The 24,407-nt window shown below is 40.7% G+C and overlaps 1 protein-coding gene across 4 annotated transcripts in view; it reads right to left on the bottom strand.

The window, feature by feature from the left end:
- The window catches only part of DCLK1 (doublecortin like kinase 1), a 396,146-nt gene that overhangs the window by 67,346 nt on the left and 304,393 nt on the right, over positions 1–24,407 (bottom strand). For 3 of the 4 annotated variants that reach the window (XM_019530072.1, XM_019530074.1, XM_019530075.1), the window contains one exon: positions 1,868–1,952. In XM_019530072.1, the coding sequence (XP_019385617.1) occupies positions 1,868–1,952 (85 nt within the window). Of the gene's footprint in view, positions 1–1,867; positions 1,953–8,787; positions 14,102–24,407 lie in introns of those variants that run through there. The other variant, XM_019530076.1, reaches the window with a different exon arrangement.

The raw sequence follows: 24,407 nt of genomic DNA, 5'->3' as shown, positions 1-24,407 counted from the left end.
TTCATGGTCAGGGCGGCTAGGGTCTGGAACCAACTTCCAAGAGAAGTGGTGCAGGCTTCTACCCTGGGGGTGTTTAAGAGGAGGTTAGATGCACATCTTGCTGGGGTCGTTTGACCCTATATTCTTTCCTGCCATGGCAGGGGGTCAGACTAGATGATCTGCTCAGGTCCCTTCCGACCCTAGAAACTATGAAACTCTAAACCTAGATGGATGTAGTATCAGACTTAACTGATTTAGGTTAAAACAGTTTATTGAACTTCTGTCCCAGATCCCATCCAGGTTCAAGTAAACCCACAGTCCTCCAGCACGGCAGGATACTTTGAATCTCCTTGCACACCTCCCTCCCAGGTGGGTGAGTAAGCCTTAGCTCAAGCTATCTGCTTCAGCCAAGCAGAGGTATACTCTAGTGTTCTCCAGGTTCTGGCCCGGGCCACAGCAGGCATATGGTCATATTTGCAGAATCAAAAGTGAATACCTGTTCTCTTGGTTCAGTCTATGCAGCTTAGACTAACCTGTTAAGATTTAATTGCTCTTTTTGACTGTCTGTACTTAGCCTAAGTGACCGAACTACACCTGTTTTGATCTAGGTCAAACACTCAGTCAGGATTCTCTCAAATGAAACATCTATTCACAGACTAAAACAGCCTGGTGGAGAACTAGGGAGCAGGCTGGCAACACCCTCTGAGAGTAGGGGAAATGAGCACTTGGGCTTAGGTCAAACTATTTTACTTAGGGTTTTGTAATAATTACTGGTGCAACTAATACTTGGTACTGTGCCAGAAAGGTCTAGCACTCTTTGGGGCAGGGACCATCTCTTCATTCTGTCTGTAGAGCATAATGGATGCTGGTTTGTAACTAGAACTCTCACGGCGTGTCTGTACCATAGCAGGCCTGAATGTGCTCCACTCAGATCCACAGACACACTCTAAATGGCAAGTTTACTAGATGGGGTGTTCCAGGCTTGTCTACAGCATCCACTCTTAAGCCCTTATTTATGATGAAGCATTCATGAGAGATTCAAAACCTCAGTGGGGTGGATGGAGAGAACCCAATGCTACTGCACATATCCTATGTGCTAGGGTAATAAGTAAACTCCGGGTATGGTGTTTAATACTTCCTGAACTAAGGAGACTGCAAATAATTTATAACAACAAATAGCCACTATCATCCCATCACCTGAAAACTCTATGAATACATATTGTAAAACAGCTCGGTCCTTAGGAGAGACATTTATTCCTTGTCAAGAATAAAACCAGTTTAATGCCCTAGTATTCTTCTAAAGCAATTTGAGTGAAATCCTGACTATTAAAATCAAGGGCAAAGTTTTGGTGCAACTCAGCAGGGCTACATTTAATTAATTTTAAGACCAACAGAGGCCATTGTGGTAATAGAATTTGACTTCCTTTCCTTTTTGCATTCACACACAAAAAGTCCTCTTAACATTCTTTTGCTGTACCCTGAAATCTGGACTGAACAGACAAGCTTTTCAGACTAAGCAATTTATGTTTGAACTAATATTGTGCCCAGCAAGAGGAAGTAATTCAATTAGTTCTTCCATTAACTGACTCATAATGTACTGGTGGCCTTTCAAAATCTTCAAGAATCCACTGCTACTGGGAAGTCTGTGGAAATCTGTAGAAACATTGCAACTGAAAACACTGAAATATGTCCATTTTGGATTCAGGGCAAACCTGATTGTGGCTGGTATGGACTCACTGCTTAAACCTGTTCAATAAAACTGGTGACTCTTTTAACTTTCAATGCATCCCATCTTTTTTTGGAGAAATAGCAACTCATTTCCTATACAAACACTGTGCTATCATTATTCTGGTGTTTGGAAGTGTCATCCTTCTAGGATCTCTTTTACCTTCTCCAGGTCCATCATTTTCATCCATGGAGCTGCAAACTTTGGTGCTTGCTAATGAGGTAGAGGAGCCACTGTGTTGGGAGCTCTGGAAATGCAGAAAGATAAATGAAGATAGATGATTGTTAAGGCTCACCAGTATTGCAGCATGATTTTACTTGGCAGAAATCCCACAGGGGAGGGGAGTGCCTTCCATGTGAAACATCCATTGACTCCCTTGAAAAGGCCTACAGGGAATCTGACAAAAGATTTTTCTGCTCATGAAATGCTTTTGGGTCCCCTTTAAACTGCAGTTTTTGTTATTTCATTTGCAGCTGAGATCCTATACACTTTACATTGAAAAACAGGTGTAAAATGGTTCTATGTTTGGTGCACATTTTGGAATTGATATATGAAAAGTCACCAACCGGGTATGTTCTCTACTAGCAGGAAGTGGCTAATAGTTGGTTCTCATTATCATTAGTCCAGCTTCCACCGAAAACGAAACGTTAATTATGACTCAAAAATGTGTTTTGTTACAACCAGATCCCTTTCTCTCTTGGAAATATCCATTTGGCAAAAATCTCCCCAGTAGGTTTTAAAGCAGACAGGCACATTTCATTTGTACAGGGAGAAAATGAAATATCAACATTACCATATATATGGTTGTTTTCTAGAAAAGCAAGACATCTTATCTCATGCTGCTTCTCCCACTAATGATTAAATGAAGTCCCAGCCACAGAAATACCATCTACAAGTCTACAGCTTTTAGGATTTCTTCAGGATTCTCCCACCCTGCAGTTTAGTCCTTGTTGAGAGCTGAAAAGGTTACAAAGGAAATAGCAGCAATTTAAACTTGCAGCCATAAAAAAGTATTTCCTTAGATTTTCAGAATTGATCTTATGTTTTTCAAACTGTGAGTTCCTAAGTGCTGCATTGTTTGTAGTTTCCCTCTGAGTTTTGTATCTCAAAGATCTAGACTGTACTAAGCATAACCTATATAACAATCCCACAGGGACAGAGACTGGACTATATCTTTCTTTGTAATTGCTAGGTATGGGGCACTCTGTTAGCAATTAATAGATTATACAAACTTAGCTGAATATACAGTCATGGAGTCATTTTGTGCAACACTGAAATAAAAATCACTTCAAGGTGGAACAGAGCAGCTCTTTAGGGCAGGAAGTGACTAACAGTGTTGTAGCCAGTTAAAATTTCAGTGGAGTATGGAGCTAGGCAGGATGCAATTACCAGAGTCAGAAAATATCCAGGATGCTGGAGTTTATTTGAACTTGCAGGCAAGCTTTTAACTTCTCTCATATTAGACTGAGGTCAGTGAATTTACACAAAAGCTGAATTTGGCCTATCTTTAAATAAGCCTGATAATTTGCACATTCAATGCCTGCTAAGACATTTTATGTCTGTATTTAACTTTTCATTACCATGGCTAGGGACAAACATTCAAAAAGACTGAGCCTGAATTGATTCAATCTTTGCAGGTTAGTCTAACTTAGCTTGGCTGAATCAGTTTGTAACTACACAGACATCCCAGAAATGCAGGCACATGTCTGAAATGACTAATTTTAGAAGCCAGAGGGCGCTACAGCAGCCCTTACTTCCCTTCCACAGTGATGAGCAGAGGGCGGGGAGGAGGAGGGGGAGCACGGTCAGGCCCCAGCAAGATGCTCTGATTAGGGATTGCCCCCCGCCTCCCCTTCTGCCCAGCCCAGCAGGGAATTGATAACACAATGTTTATCACCCCTAACTCAGTGTTTATCACCCTATTAAGAAAACAACAGAGGGACATTACCAGCTACCTGCTGATTCTGCCTTTGTCCTGTGTGCCACAGGACAGACCATAGCCAGCATGTGGTCTGCTAGCTAATGCTGGGAAGTGTCTGTAAGGCAGAGGGGACCCCTGCTTAGCAGGGAGGGGAGGGAGACAGCAGGGGGAAGCCAGGCCCCTGTCTCTGCCAAGCTCCAGCCAGGGAACAGAGGGGAGGGTCCAGCTCTGCTGTGGGGCAGAGAGCCCCACTTAGCCCAGACTGCATGCCGGGATGCTGGGGGCATCTGGTTTAACTTAAACAAGCAAGGGGTCTGGGGCAGACATTGCATAAACTGGTTTGACCCAAATCAGTTAAATCTGATACTACATTCAACCAGGTTTATCTCAGACTGGTTTCAGCCATTTCCAAACTAGTTTATGTGCACTGAACATCTGTTCTGTTACAGGTTTAAACCAGTTTCTGATCACTTAAACCAGTTTATGTGTAATGTATGTCCCTAGCCCACAAGTTCAGTATTGTCATCCATGTGATCATTTCTTCTGGGCTTTGACTAGAATTAAAATTTCACTTATCAGTTTTTGGATTATATTAACTGCCTCTTATTGACAGAAATGGGCACCAACTGACTGACACAGTTTGCTGAGGCATTACTGCCCTTGCTGGAGGATTAGGACATGTTTACACAAGTGTTATCTATATTTAATCTCTGCTAGATATTGTGTGAAAACTTACTTCAGAAATATTTGCAAATGACAATAAAAGTAAGAGGCAAACTGCATAAATTCTCAGAGCAGGGCATAATGATTATTAGGGAAAACATTTTCTTTGACCTCTGCTAGAAGAACATGTAGTAAATTGCTTTCACTATTAATTCTGGTGCTTCTCTTAACTTTCCTATGACTAACCAAGAAAATTAGCATTGCTTTCTTCATCTTACTCATTTTTAAGCAGACTATGTTCAGATACACAAAATGGATCTTTAAAAAATGTAAAGAGCTGTAATAAAACAAGATCACTGGAAGTGCTGGATTTTCAGATTACCAAATCATTTCTGCATACATTTTTTTTATTTTAAATGGCAAGACTATTTTTTTCACCAGATGGTACTTCATACATTACTGATTACCCACCACAACTTCTTCCTTTAGCATTTTAATTATCTCTCCACAGATTGTTAACACCATAGCTTTCAGTCCTAGAGTGGGAATGAGAGTGCTATTTCAGCTGAGATTGTTTCAACCTGATTGCCAACACTCAGGCTTAGATTCACATCTAAACACCTGAGTTTTCAAGGATGCTGAGCTACCACTGACTTTGCTGAGATTTGTGGGTACTTGGTCCTTCTGAAAATCAGGTCACTTTAAAATTTAAGTATGTGCCTGAGTGCACATATAGTCCCAATGAGCTACACATATTTTTGAGGTTATGTATACACTTAAGTACTTACTTAAATAGTGTAAAGCTTGAATATACCATTAGAAGCATAATTCTAGTCACCAGATATGAACATTTTGTGTCTGTGAATTTTAGAGAAAACAGTTTAATTCTAGATCTGTTTTTAAAAGCCTCAATCTCTCCTCTCAGTGTACCATGTACAGTAGTGAAGACAGGGCACCCTAATGGAGCATTACAACTATATATATTACAACATGTCTGTGTGCAAAACACCCACTCACTTTAGTTAGATTTGTGTGCATAAAAGCAAGGACTTCTCAATGGCAGGGAGGGATTTGTTACTAAGCGTGTTAATGAAAATACTTATTAAGACTTTTAAAACTACTGTACTCCAAAAACATGAAGGAAACATGCCCTTTATGCAACGGTTAAAAACAGGAGGAATTTCTTAGAGGACTAGATTAAAAAAATTAAAAGCAGGAATTGTTTGCCTTATGCACTGCCAGTCTCACTTGCTAATCTGCCTAAGGTTACTAAGAGTGGCACATAATAGTTTTCCCATTATTATTCAGTTGTTTGGAACTATATAAAGGCGTTTATCTCTATCTATCTATCATTATGTAAGTTAGAAAGATACTCAGTTCATTTAAACATTAATTAGCTTTTTCTTCCCACCGAGTTGAGAGTCCTCTGAGCCCCTGGGCCTCATGTCTCTTGAGAGTTTTAGTGTTTCTTCCAGTTGGTTTGCCAATCCTGATGCAGCTTGTTCCGCACACTGCAGTTCACACAGCTGTAAACCCCATTAGGGTTATTACAGAGGAGGAAAAAAATAAAAACCATACCAGTGAGAGCAAAATCGTTTCAACCCACAGGCTGTAATGTAATTAGCTGTTTTAATTTTAAGAGAAGTTGAGGTACTTGAAATGTCATCACCTCAGAACAGATTTAACAGCGACCAGTTGTACAGGTTGCTGGCACCTGGCTGTTTTTATGACACATCTACATAAAAGCAATGGCATAAAAAGATCAGGTCTTTGGTGTAGGTATTTCACATCCTATTCAGGTTCACACAACAGATGGCCAACATACCACACTTCTCACTGATGTGAATGGGAAGATTAGCCCTATAGAGTTTCAACCGTCTTACTGAGAGATTTCTTTAGCAACTGTTTTGTAAATATTTGAAGTGTGTATCCTCAACTGACATTTCTCCTTGATACACTCAAGAAGATGTGGTGAAAAATATATATGATAAATTTTAAGATTTTCATCTTCCTGAAGACATTGTCCCCTAAATTAATCTTAAATCACACTTCAGCCCAAGAGAGGGAATTACTTTTGTGAATTATTGGTATCAGGCACTTAGGAAAGGAAACTCTTAACAAGTATGCCTAGGAAGCTGATTAATGCACGTCAGATTCCTGAATCTCGAAAACTGAACATTGGATTACATTTTCCAAAACTCTCAAACCCTTTATTAGTGCATGTAGAGTCCACTAAGTCCCTTGACAATAGATTCCTTTGTATTTTTCTAGAATGAAGGAAGCATCTGGATGAAACGTGAGTAACAGAAACCCACACAGGTGTAAAGCTGAGTTTGGATCTCATGTAGAATTTTGTTCTTTAAAAGGGTATTAATAAAACAAAGAGTAAAACTAGTAAACGAAGTGTAGGTGGGTACAGTAATGAGCACATGAGAATGGAATATTACATCTCTTTAAATATTAGCTTCTAAGAAATATAGCAATAAATATGTCATTTGCTATTCTTAAAAATTAGCCAAGATTTCATAAATATGGTAAGGGAAAGGGTTATAGATTTGTTCATCAATAAATACGGATGCATTCAACAGAGATCCACAAAAATCTAACAGGCAAATTTTCCAATCATGTCCACATCCTTTCCTATACAATATTCCCCCTTGGTCCTGTTAGAAATTACCTTAGCAAGAATGTGTACACTTAACTAGGGAATAATTTTTACAGTCTAACCACAATCATAATTAATGGCAGAATAAAAGCAATAGAACACTGGAGACATAAGATTTAAAGATAATTCCACTGATGTAAAACAATTAAATGGAGAATCAGGTAAAAACAAGAAATATTTCAAGAATAGGAAAGTTTTTCAAAGGCTGAACAGAGGGCAATATATTCAGAAACAACGTAAAATAAACAATACCAGCTTGCCAACAGTTTCAAAGGTGGAATCCAGTTTAATTTATTATTCAGCCTAAGAACATGAGTAAGATCTTGGTCATCAAGAAGCTGAAGATCATGACGAAGCCCATTTCCCATTGCCCCCCCTAGTCAGTGTAAAATGTTCTGGATTTTTCTTTGTTTCATTTGTTATATTTTTAGCCTGTGACAGCTGAGAGGAGAAAAAAATTCTCAAGTAAACCATCAGGCGTGATAAAAAATTATTTAACAGAAAAATATCAAAATCACAATCTTTGTGCTGAAAGAACAGAAGCCAATGGAATCCAACGTGAAGAAGGAGAAATGATGCAATTGTTTTCTTTTCAAATTTGGACTTCACCCTAAACTGACACCTGAGGTCTACCATTTATTAACAAACTTCCTTCATCTAGAGGAAAGGAAGAATGAATGTCTGAAAGCCTGGCTACTCCCTAATTCTACATTTTGTGCAGTTAACTTAAGAACAAGAGTTAAATGAGATCCTGCTCAAAGAGCTTCAGTTTTCTGTATGCCTTTCAAGATATATTGCAGCACAGCAAAGAGATCAGTTCAGACAACACAAGGAATAACCTAGATGTGTGTCATTTAGAAAACCAATTTGTTCTTTTTTTGAGAGAGAGTAACACATAGGAGGCAAAGAATTTGAAGGAATATTGAGTTGATTAAAAGAACTAAATCTGTCAAACTGAAATACTGTACTCTAGGTCCTTGCATTCAGCTCCTCACTGCATTAGGTAAGCACTGATTATTTTATTGGTCTGTGGGTTAAGTACAATACTTAAGGCCTGAATAGTTTCCTATTTGGCATTCAAGCAGTAATCTTGAACCTGACCTGGATGAACTATTGCCGTCAGGGCCAAGCAGTAATCCAAGTCTCTACTCTCACGCTACCTTTGACATCTCCTGAGAAAAGATTTTTTAAAGAATATTAATCAGATTTATTCTATAGGAAGTTAACCCAGCACAGTTCTACTATATATACAGTATAGATATAGTACGATAGAATGGGTACAGTAAAGCTGTGATAGGTTCACCTCCTAGAGTATGAATTTGGTACATACATGTGTATACATATATTTAATCATTGTGTTTATGTAACAAATTGTATATGCTACTGCATATATAATTATGTTCCCACCATGTTACATAAACAATATTTTTAATTAAATGGATGAACTAGAAATTCTACAGAAGTCTGTTCTGTGTCTCCTGTTCTTTTATTAGCTTAGAAATGTAACACTTGAGTTAGTTTATTTTGTAAGATTATCTATTTGGGCTGAACTCCAAAACTCCCTATACACCCTTAAGTGTTGCAGCCCCATGTTGCTTTGCGTCCTCCTTTAAATCACTCATTCAGTACAGCTCTACAGCTTTATAGGGTATTTTTTATGTCAACCAAGCATGCAAATTTTTTAGGCAAAAATTATCAGCTCTCAGACCTTTACAGTAGAGTACAGTACAATGAGCTGAAGCAGTAGTGACCAGCAAGGGATGAAATGCCATCTGTTGGTAAATTTCCCTCCTGAAATGGACTACAGAATATAAAGAAAACAGGGCAAAAATATTCTGGGGAAACAAGTTATTTATTTTTAAAATACAGTACGTACAGTTCAAGATGCTTAGATTTTACAGGCACATTTTCCTAATAATTACGTGACTTAAAAGGAGTGCTACTACAGCTCAGTTGACAGCAGAAGCTGATACACTTCTTAGGATACAGTACACTAATTTCTCACTTCATACTTTAAATCTATTCCCTGTTGCACACTCACAAATTCACCCTTAAGTAATTCTAGGCAGGTAAATTGACTGTCTCCAAATACCCATTAGAAACAAACTTCTTCCTTAGAGGACCCATTACATCTATGCAGAAGAACCCAGAATTAAATTAAATAAGCTATAGAATGCATTCCTGTATTTAGAGGAACCCATTAGGAACTATGAATCCCATAAGTTTACACTATGATAACGATTAAAAGAAAAATGCTGATCCAAAATGTACATCAATGTCAACTCCAAGCACTTTTTTAAAGCCTATTAGTCACGTTTCCAAAATAAAGTCACAGAACATTGTGTATTTTTATACATTTATTAGATAACTTACAATTATCTAGGATAATGTTAAATCTAGCAGAACACGTGAACTGCAACCATTATGACATGGTCAAATATGAAACACAATTCAAACAGTGTGATGTAACAATGGCACAAATGAGGGTGATTTACTTTTGCTGATTACTTGGAAAACCCCCCCGAACACGTTCCTCATCATTTATCTTTGTAAGTTTTACAGGTTTTGCTAGTAAATCAACAGCATCTTCTGGTTTCCTGAAACACATTCATAAGAAACTGCTAACTTGGAAAAGAAAATAGCCAAGCACTTTCCTTTAGAAAAAATGCAGAACTATATTGCAGAACTTATAAAGTCCTAAACATATTTGGTGAATGTGTCAATATTTACAGTGGTGCAACGAGCAAAATATAAGGGCCTTAGTTGAAACAGTGTTCGCTCCTTTTTTACTGAAGACAGAAAACCAAATAATCACATACAGGGAAAACCACAACTAATTACCCCCATTATCTCTGTACATCAGAGGGGTACACATTGAACACAGTATATCAATTTTCATACTTTGCTGCTGCCAGTTAACTAAAACAAATAGGAATTTAACCAACATGCACAAATACAGACATCAGAATCCATATAAATATGTATGTGCACACTGTGTATATCTATAGCTAGCTTTTATATAAAATGTGTATACACACATATATTTTTATATACATATTGATTTCATTTGGAAGCTATGGGCACTCAGGAACTCTGAAAATGCAAGTCCAGAGTAAAATTGGTAGAGCAAGCCCTTCCAACCATGTTACCACAAAAGGCATATCTCAGAACATTCTCTGATCAGAAAAAAAGGGTCTGCTGCTATTGTAGTGATATACCAAGCATTTTGAATAGCTTTACTCACATATGTCCGTATCTGCAAGCAAAGCAATTCCAGACTGTGGCAGAGGCTGTTTTTTTTAATAAAGTATATTTGGGAACAGGATCTTGTTATGAACAAGCAAACACAAATCTAAATTTAGATTAAGCACAAACTTGATGTATTTGCTTGTATAAAATGTGGACACCAAGGAAAAGCACAGCAACCAAATATGTATATTCAAAGAATAGTGAAGTAAATGTAGCCTCTTCAAATTTGTCTGTTTCTTGAATCTTCAATTTCTTGTTGGATAAAATAACAAATCTGGGTGCATTTAAAGATTGTTTCCAATTAATTGTAAAATTTAGAGCTGGAGGACATCTTCCGTGACATACCATGCTATATAAAGTTCATTGGGGAGTGTAAAAGATATAGCTGCAGAAGCAAGTACTGCTATTTTTTCAAGTTTTTTTTTATAGCACTCCATTCTCAAACCATATGCTGTTTAAGACTTTTTAACACTGTATATCCTTTCTTAAAATACACTCACACATATATACACAATGACATATGCATATTTATATTAATACCCCCACACCTGTATACATTTTACAGCCACATATACCATATTAAAAAGGTACAAAGGGCTAAAATAACCAGATACAATTTACTGCTCTTGAATGACTATAGTTTTGCAATCCAACTTTTTCACATTATGGTGGTGGGCGTTAACTACAGCTTCAAGATTTACTTTAAAAATAGTCCAACATAATGTGATTTAATTACAATGCAGAACAACATGCTTCATGCGCGGATCAAGGCCAAATATGTCAAAATATTACCATTCTTAATGTTACCTTTATTGACCAGGTTGCATAAGTAAATATTCATGCATAATGCCCAATACTGCACTCAGTGAAGTCAGTGGTGGTTTTGCCACTAACATAAAAAGAAGCAGACCCAGGTCCATCCATGAAGTGTAAATGAGAACTTTTAGCATCATATAAAGTTTGTAAAGAGAAGATGCTCAGGCACTGTAAACTGTCCAAGCTCTATTGACTTTATATAACTTTTTATAGCTATAACATTTTAAGCCAGGTGAACCTCTCCCACAAATACATTTTTTTCATATATTCATTTAAAGGAGCTAGAAACCTGACAAGACTGTACATGGATTTCAAAACCCTGCGCTTCAACACTTGAACTGCTTGTTGCTTAAAAAAAGAGAAAGTTGCACAAAGTATTAGGGAAATATTTGTAAGAATCCACAAAGTTCTAGGGAAGCAAAACATTCACAATTTATACAGGACTTGCAACCACATTATACTCTCCTTATCGTAGGCAAAAATTATGCAGCATCAGGCGAGATGTAAAAGGTCCAAACACTACAAAGATTCTTAAACTACTTTGCTATTTAATAAAGTTGACAAAGCTAAGTGACAAAGTAAAAGCTGAGCTAGAAGCAAGCAAGGCTACAGGACCAACTTAATCACATTTCAGTTCCATCAATAAACTAAAACCTTATGGTCTCGCTCCAAAGAAATATTTCATTTCTCCTCACATATAATGGAATTACACTCTACGTAACAGGGGATCTCTAAGTCTATATATGGTGGGCCTTTTCAAACTCTAAGGGACTTTCAAGCCTGAAATTAATTGTCCCTGTAAAGCCCCTTAATAAAAGTCATATGTTGAAATAATTAAATGTTAGGGACTAGCGTGTCCCTTGAAACAATCTAGATGGAAACCTGGCTATGACACTGATTATTAGTATATTATCCATCTTCCCCTCCATAACTAAACAAACCCATGGAATTTATGTTCACCAGTAATTTCTATGCTCAGTGTGGAATACACTATACATAGTAGACTTCTATAACCATGCCTAGCCCGTAAGACGGAAGGCAGGAAAGTTAAAATTCTGGGAATTTATTTTCTTTACAGACAAAACCAATCCCAGACAGCCAGTGGCTACTTTGTTAACTCTTTCATAGCTTTATTTGCTGTTTGGCAACTGATTCCAGCACACCATCAACTATTATGGTCTCCTCTGAATTAAGTAATGCATTTTACAAAGACCTACCTATAACAGGAACAAGCACAAGCAACTTCACAGCTGTTGGTTCTTTTAGGTAAAACAGGACAGCCTTTCATCTCAGAAGGGGGTCTCTTAATTCTTGTAGGAAACACTTTTAAATCTGAAGGCTGAAGCAGGTACTGTGAAACACGGTTTTCAAAATGGAATGATCTAATTGCTTCAATAAACCTGACAGATCCGTCTCTTTCTCCCTGAAAGATACCATAACCAAGTACTGAGTATCCATAAGGTAAGTCTTGTATTCTGCTGCCCTTTTCATTTTTGTTAGGTTTTGAGTATTCTCTGGAAACAAAATGGTAACAAGCCAAATTGTAAACCATAATATTACGTACCAACATTCTTTCGTTGCACCATTTTGTTAGGGGCAAATCAGTGTAAGTATAAAACAGAACTAAAAGTAAGTATGGCAGCTTAAAAGAAAGCCTGCCTATTTAAGGAAATTTTCTTGATCTTTTAAGATCTTATATTGAGCTCAAAATATCACTTAAGTAGATTATGTTTACTGAGTGTACATTTCACACTGATTTCCTGTCTTAAATCATTAACATCTTAAATACTAGAAGTAAAATTAATTACTAAACATGAATGATCTCTGAACTATGGCTTAAATACAACAAATAAATATTAGATTGAAATTTAACAGAACCATAAATATTGAAAATATGCAAATCAAAGCAGTTCACTACTATTTTTGCAATAAAGCAGCAGAAAACAAACAGAATTAGTATGTGTATGTTAAATAACTGGTTATAATTCAAGACCTACTTTAACACTAAATGAGTTTTGCATATTAATGTTGTACAAAATGACCACGTATATCATTATCAACAGATAATAACGAAACAGAGAAATTAAAACTTTAAGAGTGATTCACATTCCCATCATATTTAAAGATTTTTCCTTTTTAAAAGGCCTCTTTGAAAAAGGTACAAAACACATTTTCTGTGTGTTAGACTAAGAAAGGTTTTCGTACTTTTAAGAAGAGAAACACACATTTCTTTGATCAATTAGGTGTTTACAAAAAGGTGACAGCATGCGTCTCAAGTGCTTGCCAAAATATCTATTTTCCATCTAAATAGAAGTTTTTGTTAATATGTACTTCTCTGTGTAATACAAGAGCAATTAATGAAACTGGTCTTGCCTCATACAGCATAATATTCATGCTGCCTGTGACGTCTCCTTTTTAAGTGAACTGCAGTACAGCAAAGCTACTTTGAATACTTTTTTAAAAGTATTTTTCAGTTAGAAACCATACACAATTTCTTATTTTCTATTTTTAGATTAAACATTATTTAAAAAGTTAGAAAATAGTTGTGAATGCTCATATTAGGCAGAATGGAGAAGTATATCTGATATGTTAATTTTTTTCTATCAGGTTGGGCTATTCATTATCAAAGCAAAAAAATAAAAACAAAAACAAAAACTGCCTGTCCATACCATAATACTCATGTTATAAACTGTGAGCATACAATGACTACTTTAGAAGGTAAAAAGGGCTATGGCCTATTCACTTAATCCAGTCTTTATTCTCTTATAAACTGTATTCATTTTTGAGCAAAGCATTTAAATGCCTTCCCCTAAATTCCTGCATCAAAAAGAAAGTTTTAAACTCATAATATAATATGTACGTGCATATATGCACATATATTAATTTGGCTTTTTGTTTTTACAATTTAAATATGCAAAACTCTTTTGTGTGATTTACTGTTACTGTAAATTAGAGAAAATAATCTCTTAGAAAAACGTTAAATCTTCACCAAATCACAAACCATACACAATGTTCCATTTTTCTTTTACACTGAGTCTCCTACTGAATCCAAATCATCCGAAGAAAGTGGGCGGTACAGGTCCTGTAAGATGAAGGGCAGTATAGATTGTTTACTGTGTTCAGTTTGTTGCACTGCAACTGTCCTACATTCTCTGCTATTGTGGGCCAGAAGAGGTGTGTGTGTGTTCGTGTGCTTGTACATGAATGTATATATACATATATTCATATTCTTGGGTTAACTTAATGTCATTGGTCTGAAATCAGCAAAGACTTAGCAACTTAATAAACCTTAATTTTATCAATATAAAATATTTAAATGGCAACTACTAGACAATATCTGCCTACTTGGAAAAACCTCCTATCTCTTTGTGGAGTTGACAATGTCAACTCTATATAAACTGAATATATTTCCCTTTTGTTTCTTTTTCAAGTAGCAATAGAAAAGTAAATGCTTACCTTATGTATAAGGTAATCATGATATGAAACCCACTGGTCACATAGCATGGGTCCAGCAATATTAGATCCCAAGACAGTTAGATCCCACTCAGTACTGCAGTTGCATGAATAGTACTATCTGACAATGGTGCTTCTTTTTCACTTTTTTTTTTTTGTAAAAAGACAGCATGTAAAATCCCCTAGTCACTGGCTCTTTCTGATGGTAGCCAAGCAACGAGCTCATGTCGGCAGACAGAAAGAGAATGTGAGCATCTCTACTTCTATTTTTCAACACCTACTCTTAAGCATCCTTTCACTGATCAGATAATCCTCAAATGCCAGAGGTGTTGGAGTATAATGGGTAGCCTCATTCAATTTACATAGCACAATCTCTTTCTAGAGATATACAAGAAAATGGAAGAAAAAGTTCACCAAGCAGGAAGGTATAGGCTAGAGCAGCATAATTTTAAACTGAATTAAGCATACACATTGGTTTAGAAAGCTAGGAAATGAATGCTGGTTCCCCATGTGGCTTACATATAACACTCCTAATTTGACAAACACATCTGCTTTGATACTATGAAGACAATAGGACTCCTCTGAGCTTATAATGTAATTAAAAAAATACTAGAACTAGGACAACTAGATAGACCTTGCTGAACATACAAAAACAAAAGATTGATGGAATCAGAAGCATTAGGGTTGCTCTATAGTTTTTCCCACTGAAAGAGTAATTTAAAAAGATTCCTAAAAACTGATTTTAAGAGAAAGGCATATATAAGGGCATGCCTTGCAAAGTTCAAAAGCCATGCACGTTTGGGGTTGCAATAAGTGCATGCAACATCTGGAATTTTGCATATATACCAGCCATATTAGGGACTGAGATACCTATATTCTCCAGTGTACAAATACATCCACATTTGTACATACACATTTAGTAGCTGACATGAAATAACAGGCCCCACTTCTGAAAATCATGGTTTAAGTGCATCTCTCTTGTGCTTTGAGCAATTCAGACAGAGGAACAGCTGATAAGCTATAAAATGATAGTTCTTTCTAACCAAACTTCCTAACCAAATAGTTTTGGGGGGTTAGTTTTCCTACTTCACCAAATGTGGAAGAATATCCATTACAAATTATGAAACTTTGTTTTGCGATGCATCTTAATTCATTCGCAGTTTGTACACAGGCCAAGCTAAAACCAAATGTAAAAAATGTGTTTTTAATTACCTAATCACATTTATTTTTTTGTAGTTGATACTACAGTAAAAGTCAAATGAACAATTTACATGTTTTTATTTTTTCCCCCACTTCCTCACTTTTCTTACATGATGAAAATTTTTAGAAACTTTTCCTTTTTTTGGCTGAAATTTTCCAAACTTCAGCTTCACCCAAATCTGAGCAAAATCCATTCCCCACATTTTATATGATGGTTAAAAAGGCATTTCTGATTAAAAAAGACATTATGTTATACACAACTGAGAAAACTCCTGAACCTTATGGGCAATATCCTATTTGGTCTTGAAGAGACATTTACTGCACAGCAGACTAATTAACTGAGCAGTATACACATGCACCCTTATTAGGCTGAAGCTAACTAATTTACTCTGCAGCAAGGTAGTATTTGTAAATACAAGTACTATCCTCCAGCAGAGTAGAAAACTCTGTACCAGCACATTCAGAGCTAGGGGGAGCTTGTGCCCCATCCAGCCCCTGTGCAGTGCATTGAGCTGGGGGCAGCAAACCTGGACTGGCAGGCTGATCCCCTGAACCTCCTGCCAGCCAGAGCTGCTCTCTTCTGGCTCAACATGGTGCAGTCCTGGGTGGATGTGCAGATGTATGCCAGGGAGCAATAAACTCCAGAGCAATAAACTTTGGAGTTTATTGCTGCACATTAATAGGCACGTATGCCTTCACTTGAAGAAATGATCCTCTCCTGGTGGGGAAAATGAATAGCTCTCCTATTCTCTCAATGGCTTCCTTATGTTCCGTGTAAGAAGGAGCAAAGGGCTCCTGTTACTTTAAGAGGAGGCAGCAGCAGGCTGAGCTGGCTTTGCAAGGGCTGTCAGCTAGAAAGCAGGTAAGCCACTAGGGAGCTAGCAGCTAGTAGGCAGACAGACTTGTAACAGCTGCTAGCAGCAAGACACATAGGGGCAGCCATCTAGCTTGCTCTGAATCACAGAGCCTCAAACAGCTGAGCTAAGCAGCAGCAAGGTAAAGCAGGCAGATCATCAGGTCCATACTAGAAATCCCTGAGCGTGGCTGTAGGGTCACCTGACCAGAAGGGGATGGGCATTGGAGGCACATAAAGCCAGTGTCTGAGACCAGGCAGTCAATTCAGCTCTTCAGGCTATGAGAAGAGCTGCTAAACAGGATGGGTACAGAAGAGTGACTGGATGGTACCTGATCTGCCCTGGTAATGCCTAGATCTTGCAGGGAATATGACTCAGTATTGGAGGGGGGGAGAAGAGTTTGCTGTACAGTCAGTGAGCTAGTGTTTATGCTTGGACCCAGTGTGGGGATAGCCTTAGTTACAGCCAGTGGGCTTGCTTTTTGTCATCTTGGTTAGACTGGTTGACTGGGTGTGGCTAGAAGGGGTGAGGAGGAGATCACTTTGATGCCCAAGGGGCATGGGCAGTTTTGTGTACTGCCAGGGGACAGGCTCAAGGCACAGACAGGTAAAAAACAGAGGTGTTAAGGCCTGAGCCAGGAGAAACAACTGAGGTGGTCTGAAGCTTAGAAGGCTAGGCCTAGTGCCCAAAAAAGGCAGGAACCAGGGCTTGGGGCCTAAAGCCTGAAAAGGGGACTGACAAGGGCTGGAGCCCAGGAACCAGGTTTGATGCAGCGGGCCTAGGCTGAGAGGGCCCAGCTAGAGGAAAATGGTGGAAGTTGGGAAGGCCAAGGCCTGGGGGGGTGGGGGGGAGAAAGGGGGAAGGAGGCCTAAGGAGACCTGACATGGAAGTGATTAATCATTAACATCTGCAAGGCCTGGGTGTGGCTTCAAGAGGGGCCTGCTGGCTGTAAGGCAAACCAGGGCTTGTGGGAAGGACTTGTGATCTGGGACTTGAGGGAAGCCTCCTTTTTTATACATCAACTAATTACATCAAGGTGTGGCAGGAGAGGGAAAAGGAAGGGTATCCAGGGAGCCAGAGTGGGGCAGAAGTTGCATGGCCACTGGGGGGGGTACAGTCCTGTTAGTTCTACCATAACATACATGTTCAACAGTAGCCAACAGGAAATGCCAGACACAGGAATGTGGGTGAACTCTGACCCCTTGTGCTTTAGACTTAGGGTAGTACATTGTGGGCAGAATCTTTTTTTACTTTATGTCCAAGTGGAAGTTTTGCAATCAAGTAAGTCCATGGTGGCATAGAAAAACTAAGGGAGACTAGGGCCCCTCCTGTCTTTTAGACCCAAGAACTGAGTGACTATATCACTAATGCAGCAAATGACCCAGGTACTAGACCCTACTTACCCACAGTGTGCCTGAAGCTGTCTCTCTCCAACTTCCCAACACAGTGCTCTTATCATCAGACCACAGGTTGTTAGCATTATATAATCCAGCACTCCTTTGAAGCTGAGCTACTGTAGTTTGAATTTAAGGCACTGGATAAAGTGGATGGAGAGAAGTGGGAGCTTCTTTCCCACCGGAATCATGAAGCCAAGCTAGAACCCAGGCCATGCTTCTTTCTAGCACAACTGCCATCTCACTGGGCCACATATCTTCTAGTTCCTGTCTTCCTCCTGGTCTCCCTCTCTTGGCTGCCCAAGGAGTCAGCTTCAAAAGGAGGGTGGGTGAAGGGAATGGATAATCCTTTTGGCCTGGCAATTATATCACTTTGCTGTAACTAGGCTTAAATAGATGAAAGAAGGGCCTAGAACTGAGTTGCTTACATCCTGGGCGAGGACCCTAACCACTGAGCTAAAGCACGGAAGAAAGCTACCCTTCCTCTTTCATCCCAACTAGTCACAGGTTTTTGTTATGCAGTGATTGAACCCGGTACTTGCCTTGCCAGAGTGCAGCTTGCTCAGGGGCCAGGTTAAATCTTATATGTTCATGCTGCACAGGAAGTCAGTTTGTAAGCTGTAAGTGCCAAAAATAGCACTTACGTGGCTGGAAAACTATGATTTGGGCACAGAGTGAAATAGGAGTCTACCCTTTGTGCCTCCATCATCTCAAGATCCAAACTATCCAGGTACTTACCTGAAAGAAAAGGACCCCACCCACTTTCTGCCCAGTAGACCTAACAGATAAATAATTTGCCCAGGGTTATGGGCTTTGCTCAGCCTGAGGGAATAAAAAAAGTTACCCAAAGAACCTTGTCTACACTTTGCCTCTAAGGTATCCCAACTTAACCTTCACTTTTTTCCAAGCTAGTGTAACCAGGCTATTTTGCCTTTAGCAGCTTAGCTTTCTTATTCTTGCACTAGCTTCCCATGAAGCCTGAAAGGTTTCCTATTTCATCCTACAGAATTGCAGGGCTCTCCCATTCATTTGATCTCCAGATATGGATCCTATTTCACCCAGGAGGCACACAGATCTCTGTTTAACATGTACTAAGAAGACTCGCCTGCTTACAGTTCTACCTGATCTTGACTGTGTAAGGCAGTTTCAGCAGGATGCATACCTGAATGATTGTCTAACTAACAGCAAAATTCCACTTTCACAAATATGCTAGCACAGTCCTAAACATGGTAGACCCAGGTTTTGGTCTTCCCTCTGCCTAAAAGGTTTGAACCTACATCTTTTATAACCTAGCAGGGTGCCCTAGCCATCAAGCTAGGTACAGCTAAGAACATGCTTTACCCCTGTCTAACTCCATGGCTGAGAAAGGTGAGACATGGCTGAGATGGAGACAGTTCTGGGGTCTCCTCCCATCTCACTAAGTTAAGCATTTTAGACAATTATTATTTAATACCAAATGCATCACTTACACTGATGTAAATCTGGAGTAATGCCATTGTAGGTAATGGCACTATTCTGGATTACACTTTAGCAACATTGGGAAGTATCTGGCCCAATGGACCCACGTCAGTGCAAGTGGGAGGGACTCTGGCCTGTGGTGCACAAGGTGGTCTGAACACAAAATAGCATACTCACTCTACCCTTTTGTGCAAGATGGATGAGTGAGCAAGCTGTGGAGAGATGTGATTTCAAGAGAGATTTGACAGTGGAGAGTCATTTAGTGTCCTATATGACAGGACAGGCTAGTGCCAGTGTGTTGGAGAATGCTGGAGTACACATGTGGGCTTCCTTCTTTTGAAAGGAAAGTTAGAAACATTGAGGTTTGCTCCTACCAGTCCACAAGGCTTTATTTTTCTCTATGCAGACACAGTCATACCCTCCTTTCTGTTAGGATTCTGGATCATGTTATCCAAGAGGATTCTCCTATATGAAGTATTCTAATGAGAACAGCCACTAGGAAGCTAGTTTTTAGCAGGTGGAGCACCCTGTGAAAAAGCCTGTTCTCTGCCCCAATTTGTGTTTTTTTTTTAATGACTATATAAAACTAAAGGTACAAGCAACAGTAGAAACAAGGACTCACTCCTTCCATGTGAAGGCAACGCCCATCTCCCTAAGTTACAGTCATTCATTCCATTTTTCTTCCCATGAATCTTTTCCTCCTGGGGCCTAGTGACCTAGCTTCAATAGGAGGGGACTCTCCAGGTTACCAGATCTGTTGCTTGGTGGTTAGGACTCTACCTTGGGATATAGTACGAGATCAGAATTCAAATCTTCTCATGGGGAAGTAGTCCTGGGACTGCCATTTCCTGGGCAAGTGCCTTATTAAGTAGACTACTGAGAAAAGATTAGGTGATAGTACGACATGAGCAGTGTCAAACAGTCTCTAGTCAGGGTTTTTTTTCCCAGTCACAGTTCCACAAGGGCCTTGCATGACATTTGTGTGTCTTCATAGGGACAGAAGTTACAAATAAACCAATTAAAGTGGTCAGGAACCAGTAGAAACCTGTAACAAGACATAAGTTTAGCACAAATAAAGCAGTTTCAAGATGGCTGAAACTGGCTTAAGATAAACCTAGTTAAATGTAGTATCAGACTTAACTGATTTGGGTCAAACTGGTTTATGGAACTTCTGTCCCAGACCCTTTCCTGGTTTAAGTTAAACCACAGCATCCCAGCATGCTTTTCAGCCCTGGGCTGCGCTCTCTGCTCCAACAGAGCAGGGCTGGCCCTGCCCCAGCTGCCAGAAGGGATTTTTCCATCCCCAGCAGCCAGGAGCGTGGCAGATTCTCCTGCTTCACCCCCTCCTCTGCCAGGGAATCAACTCAGCTCCCAGCTGGGGCAGGAGAGTATAGCCCCCACTGCCAGCTTCCCCCCTATACTAGGTATGGGGTGGGCATTTTTCCCACCTCCTTCATCCCCAGCTGCCCCACAAGACCTAATGGGCTGCAGGCCACACTCACTGGGAAGCCCCATGCTGCAGGACAATCAGGTGCAGTGGAGCTGCAGCCCTCCTCCAGTGTCAGCCGCATTGCAGCCCTGCCACAGCCTGGTGGGTAGAGTGGGCCAGGAGCCACAGAGGCTGTGCCAGGCAGGGATGATGGGCAGTGGGGGTTGGGTCCAGCCATGCAGGGGGTGGAGAGGACTCCCCTGACACCTGCAAGGAGCTTGGAGTGGGCCCAGCTCCCCAGCAGGGGCAGGGATGAGGCACTAGGCTGCATTTCTTCCCAGGAGGCACTGGGCAACCCTGATGCTCTGACTCCCTCAGGCTGGGTTCAGTGAAGCGGTGGCACCAGGGGCTGTTCTCACCTCCCACTCGTGGGATGCATCAGGGGTCTGCAGTAGGGACGGAGGAGGGAAGGGGAGGAGGCTGCCATTTTTCCTCCCCATTCCCTTCTTAGCCTGCCTGCCAGCTGGGGAGAATATATCACAGAGTGATCCACTCAGCTCCTGGCTGCAGGGAAGCCCGCAGTCCCCACTTGAGCTGGGAGCCGGGGTGATCACCTGGCCATGCCCTCTTCCCGGCTGGCAAGCTGGCTGAGAAGGAAGTGGTGGTGGTGGTGGGGGGGGAATAGCCCTATTGTGGGCTTCCCAGCCCATTGTGTCAGGCACAGCCTGGTTGCGGAACAAATCTGGAAGCTGGCAGAGGTGAGGCACCTGTCACCTGCTAGCTACTCACAGCAGCCCCAGGCACTTGTGACAGGCTGCTGCAGGCCATAGGTGTGGGCAGCAGCGTGAGGAGGCAATGGATAGCCACAGCCTGCTCTGGCCTGGCCCCACGGCCCATGTGCATAGGCAGCGACTGACCCGCAGCAACCCGCTCCAAGTGCCCAGTGCAGCCGCAAGCAGGCAGCAGGTGCCTCACCTCTGCCAACCGCGATAGTTCACTTCACTGTTGCTGCTGGGAGAGGCAGGGGCAGAGAGCCACACTCTAGCCCACCTGAAAACCGTGTGCGTGGGTCAGGAGGTGGCAGTTACTGACACCCACCCCCTCGGCCTCCCCAGCCCGGCCATGCTACTGTACCAGGAGGCAGTGGTGAGTCAGGCTCCCACACTCCCGACAGCCAGGTCACATCCCCCCTCCCTGCCCCCTCCTTGCATCTGGCTGGCTGCTCCTCAGAGGACCCAGCCCAGGATGCGTATTGGGGCCCCCACCGCTACTGCCTGCAGTGGGGGGGATTAACTCCCCCTTCCCTTCAGGCTACTGGCATCTGTCCCCTGTGGCCCCAGGCGCACGTGCACAGCCCAGGGTGCATGAGCAGAGCCTGCTGGTGCCCGAGCTGCCCCCCGCTACAATGAGGGGATTAAACACCCACTTCCCATCAGGCTACCAGGGTCTGGTCCCATACCCGCTCCTGCCACCAGCCAGTGAGTGAGCAGGGGTGGCAAGGCTGTCTCCTTCCTCCCCCTCCAAGCACACCTGGGGTTGGGGACACTGCTGGTCAGGGTAGGGGTTTAAACCCCTTCCCAACCATGCTCAGGCCCACCTCTTCCCTTAAATTAGTTTCCCTGCAGCTGAGGGCTTGCTTTAGCACCCCTTGGCTTCTGGCCTGAGCCACTGCAGGCATGTGCTTGCATTTTCAGAGTCAAAAGTGGATGTCCACTTGCAACTTGGTTCAGTTTATGCAGGTTAGAGTAACCTGCAAAGATTGAATCAATTCAGGCTCTGGCTTTTTGAATGTCTGTCCCTAGTCCATGGAAATGGATTGTAAAAGAGCGTAAATGTAGTTAGATTCCTTTTTGCCCATGTTGCTTTGGTCCTGAGAATGTACAGTAGGATAGTCTTAGCCACATGGGTAGAAAATTTACATGCATAAAGAATTTAGGCATTTTAGTGCAACTTAGGCTGTTACATGGGGCAAAACTGAATGTTGTTTCATAACTTTGCACTAAAAAACTGCACAAGTGGCACTAAAAATCTTAGCAGTGAAGCAGATTGTAGCCCTTAGGATGCTGTCGGTATTTCTGTGTTGGCACTCTCAAGAGAGCCACAGAAAAGCATGCCCTGTCTACCTACTCTGTACTCATCAAACCAAGAAATGAGATAGCTAGGCTACACTTGTGGTGTGTCCTTTCTACTTCCCCCTGCTGCTGTCAAGCATACCAGAGACAGAGATCCTGAGCATGTCCTGACTCATGTCCAGGCTTGGCATGTATGGAGCTGGAGCTGGAGCAGGTGGGTGGAACATACGTTTTGACAATGTCCTTGAGGGAGCAGTGGAAAGAGTAGGGACAAACCCTAAGTGGCCTATATGTTTAAAGTTTTCTGCTTGATTAGTGTTAATAGGGACTAGTACCCAGGCTAAGTAACAAAGCCATATTTAAAATAATGGATGTAAGCAACTGAAAAATCCATTGTCCATGCAAAATAGATGATCTAGATGATCTGCTCAGGTCCCTTCCGATCCTTGAAACAATGAAACTATGAAAAATACTGTTATCCTAGAGGAAATTTTGTATTAGCATTATTTACAAGACTGTGGAAAAACAAACATAAATCATATCACAGGTAGTCAAATAAGGTATGTGTTTCCCCTGTTGTTATGTATTTATCATCATGTATTACCACAGTGCCTAACAGCCCTACTTATGAACTTGGAATCATGGTGCAAGATGCTGTGCAAACATACAACAGAAACAAGTCTCTACCACAAATGTGGCAAACCTCAAATGCACAGGTCTTCAACCATGCAACTGTGGAAATATTGAGTAAAGCATGTAGTGAAATTAAAATGTGTAACTCATTTTCTGTTTTCAAAATCTACAGCATAGAACTGTAAGAAATACATTGCTACTATGTTAAGGTAACAATTTTAAACACTTAGAATATAGGAAATACAAGGAGTTAAAGATCTTCTTTGTGACATTAAGTTGTCTGTATCAAATTATTCTGGACTGCTATATTGTTAAATCTTGCCTTTTTATGAAACTGGTCACACATTGTCCTGAAGAATTCATGCACAGCTCATTTACTTCAACAGAAGTTTCATGGATGTATGAAAGCACATACATACAAGTGACTAAGGATGAATTCTACTCTTTCATTTTCTGACTGCTGTGTATTTAAATGTGTTTGCTAAGGTGATATCAGTATTCACTGTAAGGAGCAGGCTAATACAGGGTGAGATCCTGACTTTGTTAAAGTCCATGGTAAAATTTTCACTGGTTTTAGAAGTGCTAGGACTGCTTTCTTAAAAAGTAAGGGCACTTACACACATGCAGGGAGGCTGTTCTGATACACTGTAATTCAAGCGCATGGAGCATGGAAATTATCATGTTCTAGCAGATTCCAGCATCATGTATATCAGCGTCCCTGTGCGGAAAAATGGTGGCATTTGATAAGCTTTAGTTTAAAGCACCCCTCGCCCGCTGTTTTTCAGCATGGAGATACTGATACGCATGATGCTCTGGGTGCTTTTATTTAGTGTGGCCCTGGAGCATGTCTGTAAACACCCTAAATGCCTAAATGAGCACATATTATAGGGGGTGA

This window comes from Crocodylus porosus, unplaced genomic scaffold (genome assembly GCF_001723895.1).
Source record: "Crocodylus porosus isolate Cpor-Errol unplaced genomic scaffold, CroPor_comp1, whole genome shotgun sequence".
Classification (NCBI taxonomy): Eukaryota; Metazoa; Chordata; order Crocodylia; family Crocodylidae; genus Crocodylus; species Crocodylus porosus.
Note: the sequence above shows the minus strand (reverse complement) of the source record. Positions and strands in the feature narration are given on the sequence as shown.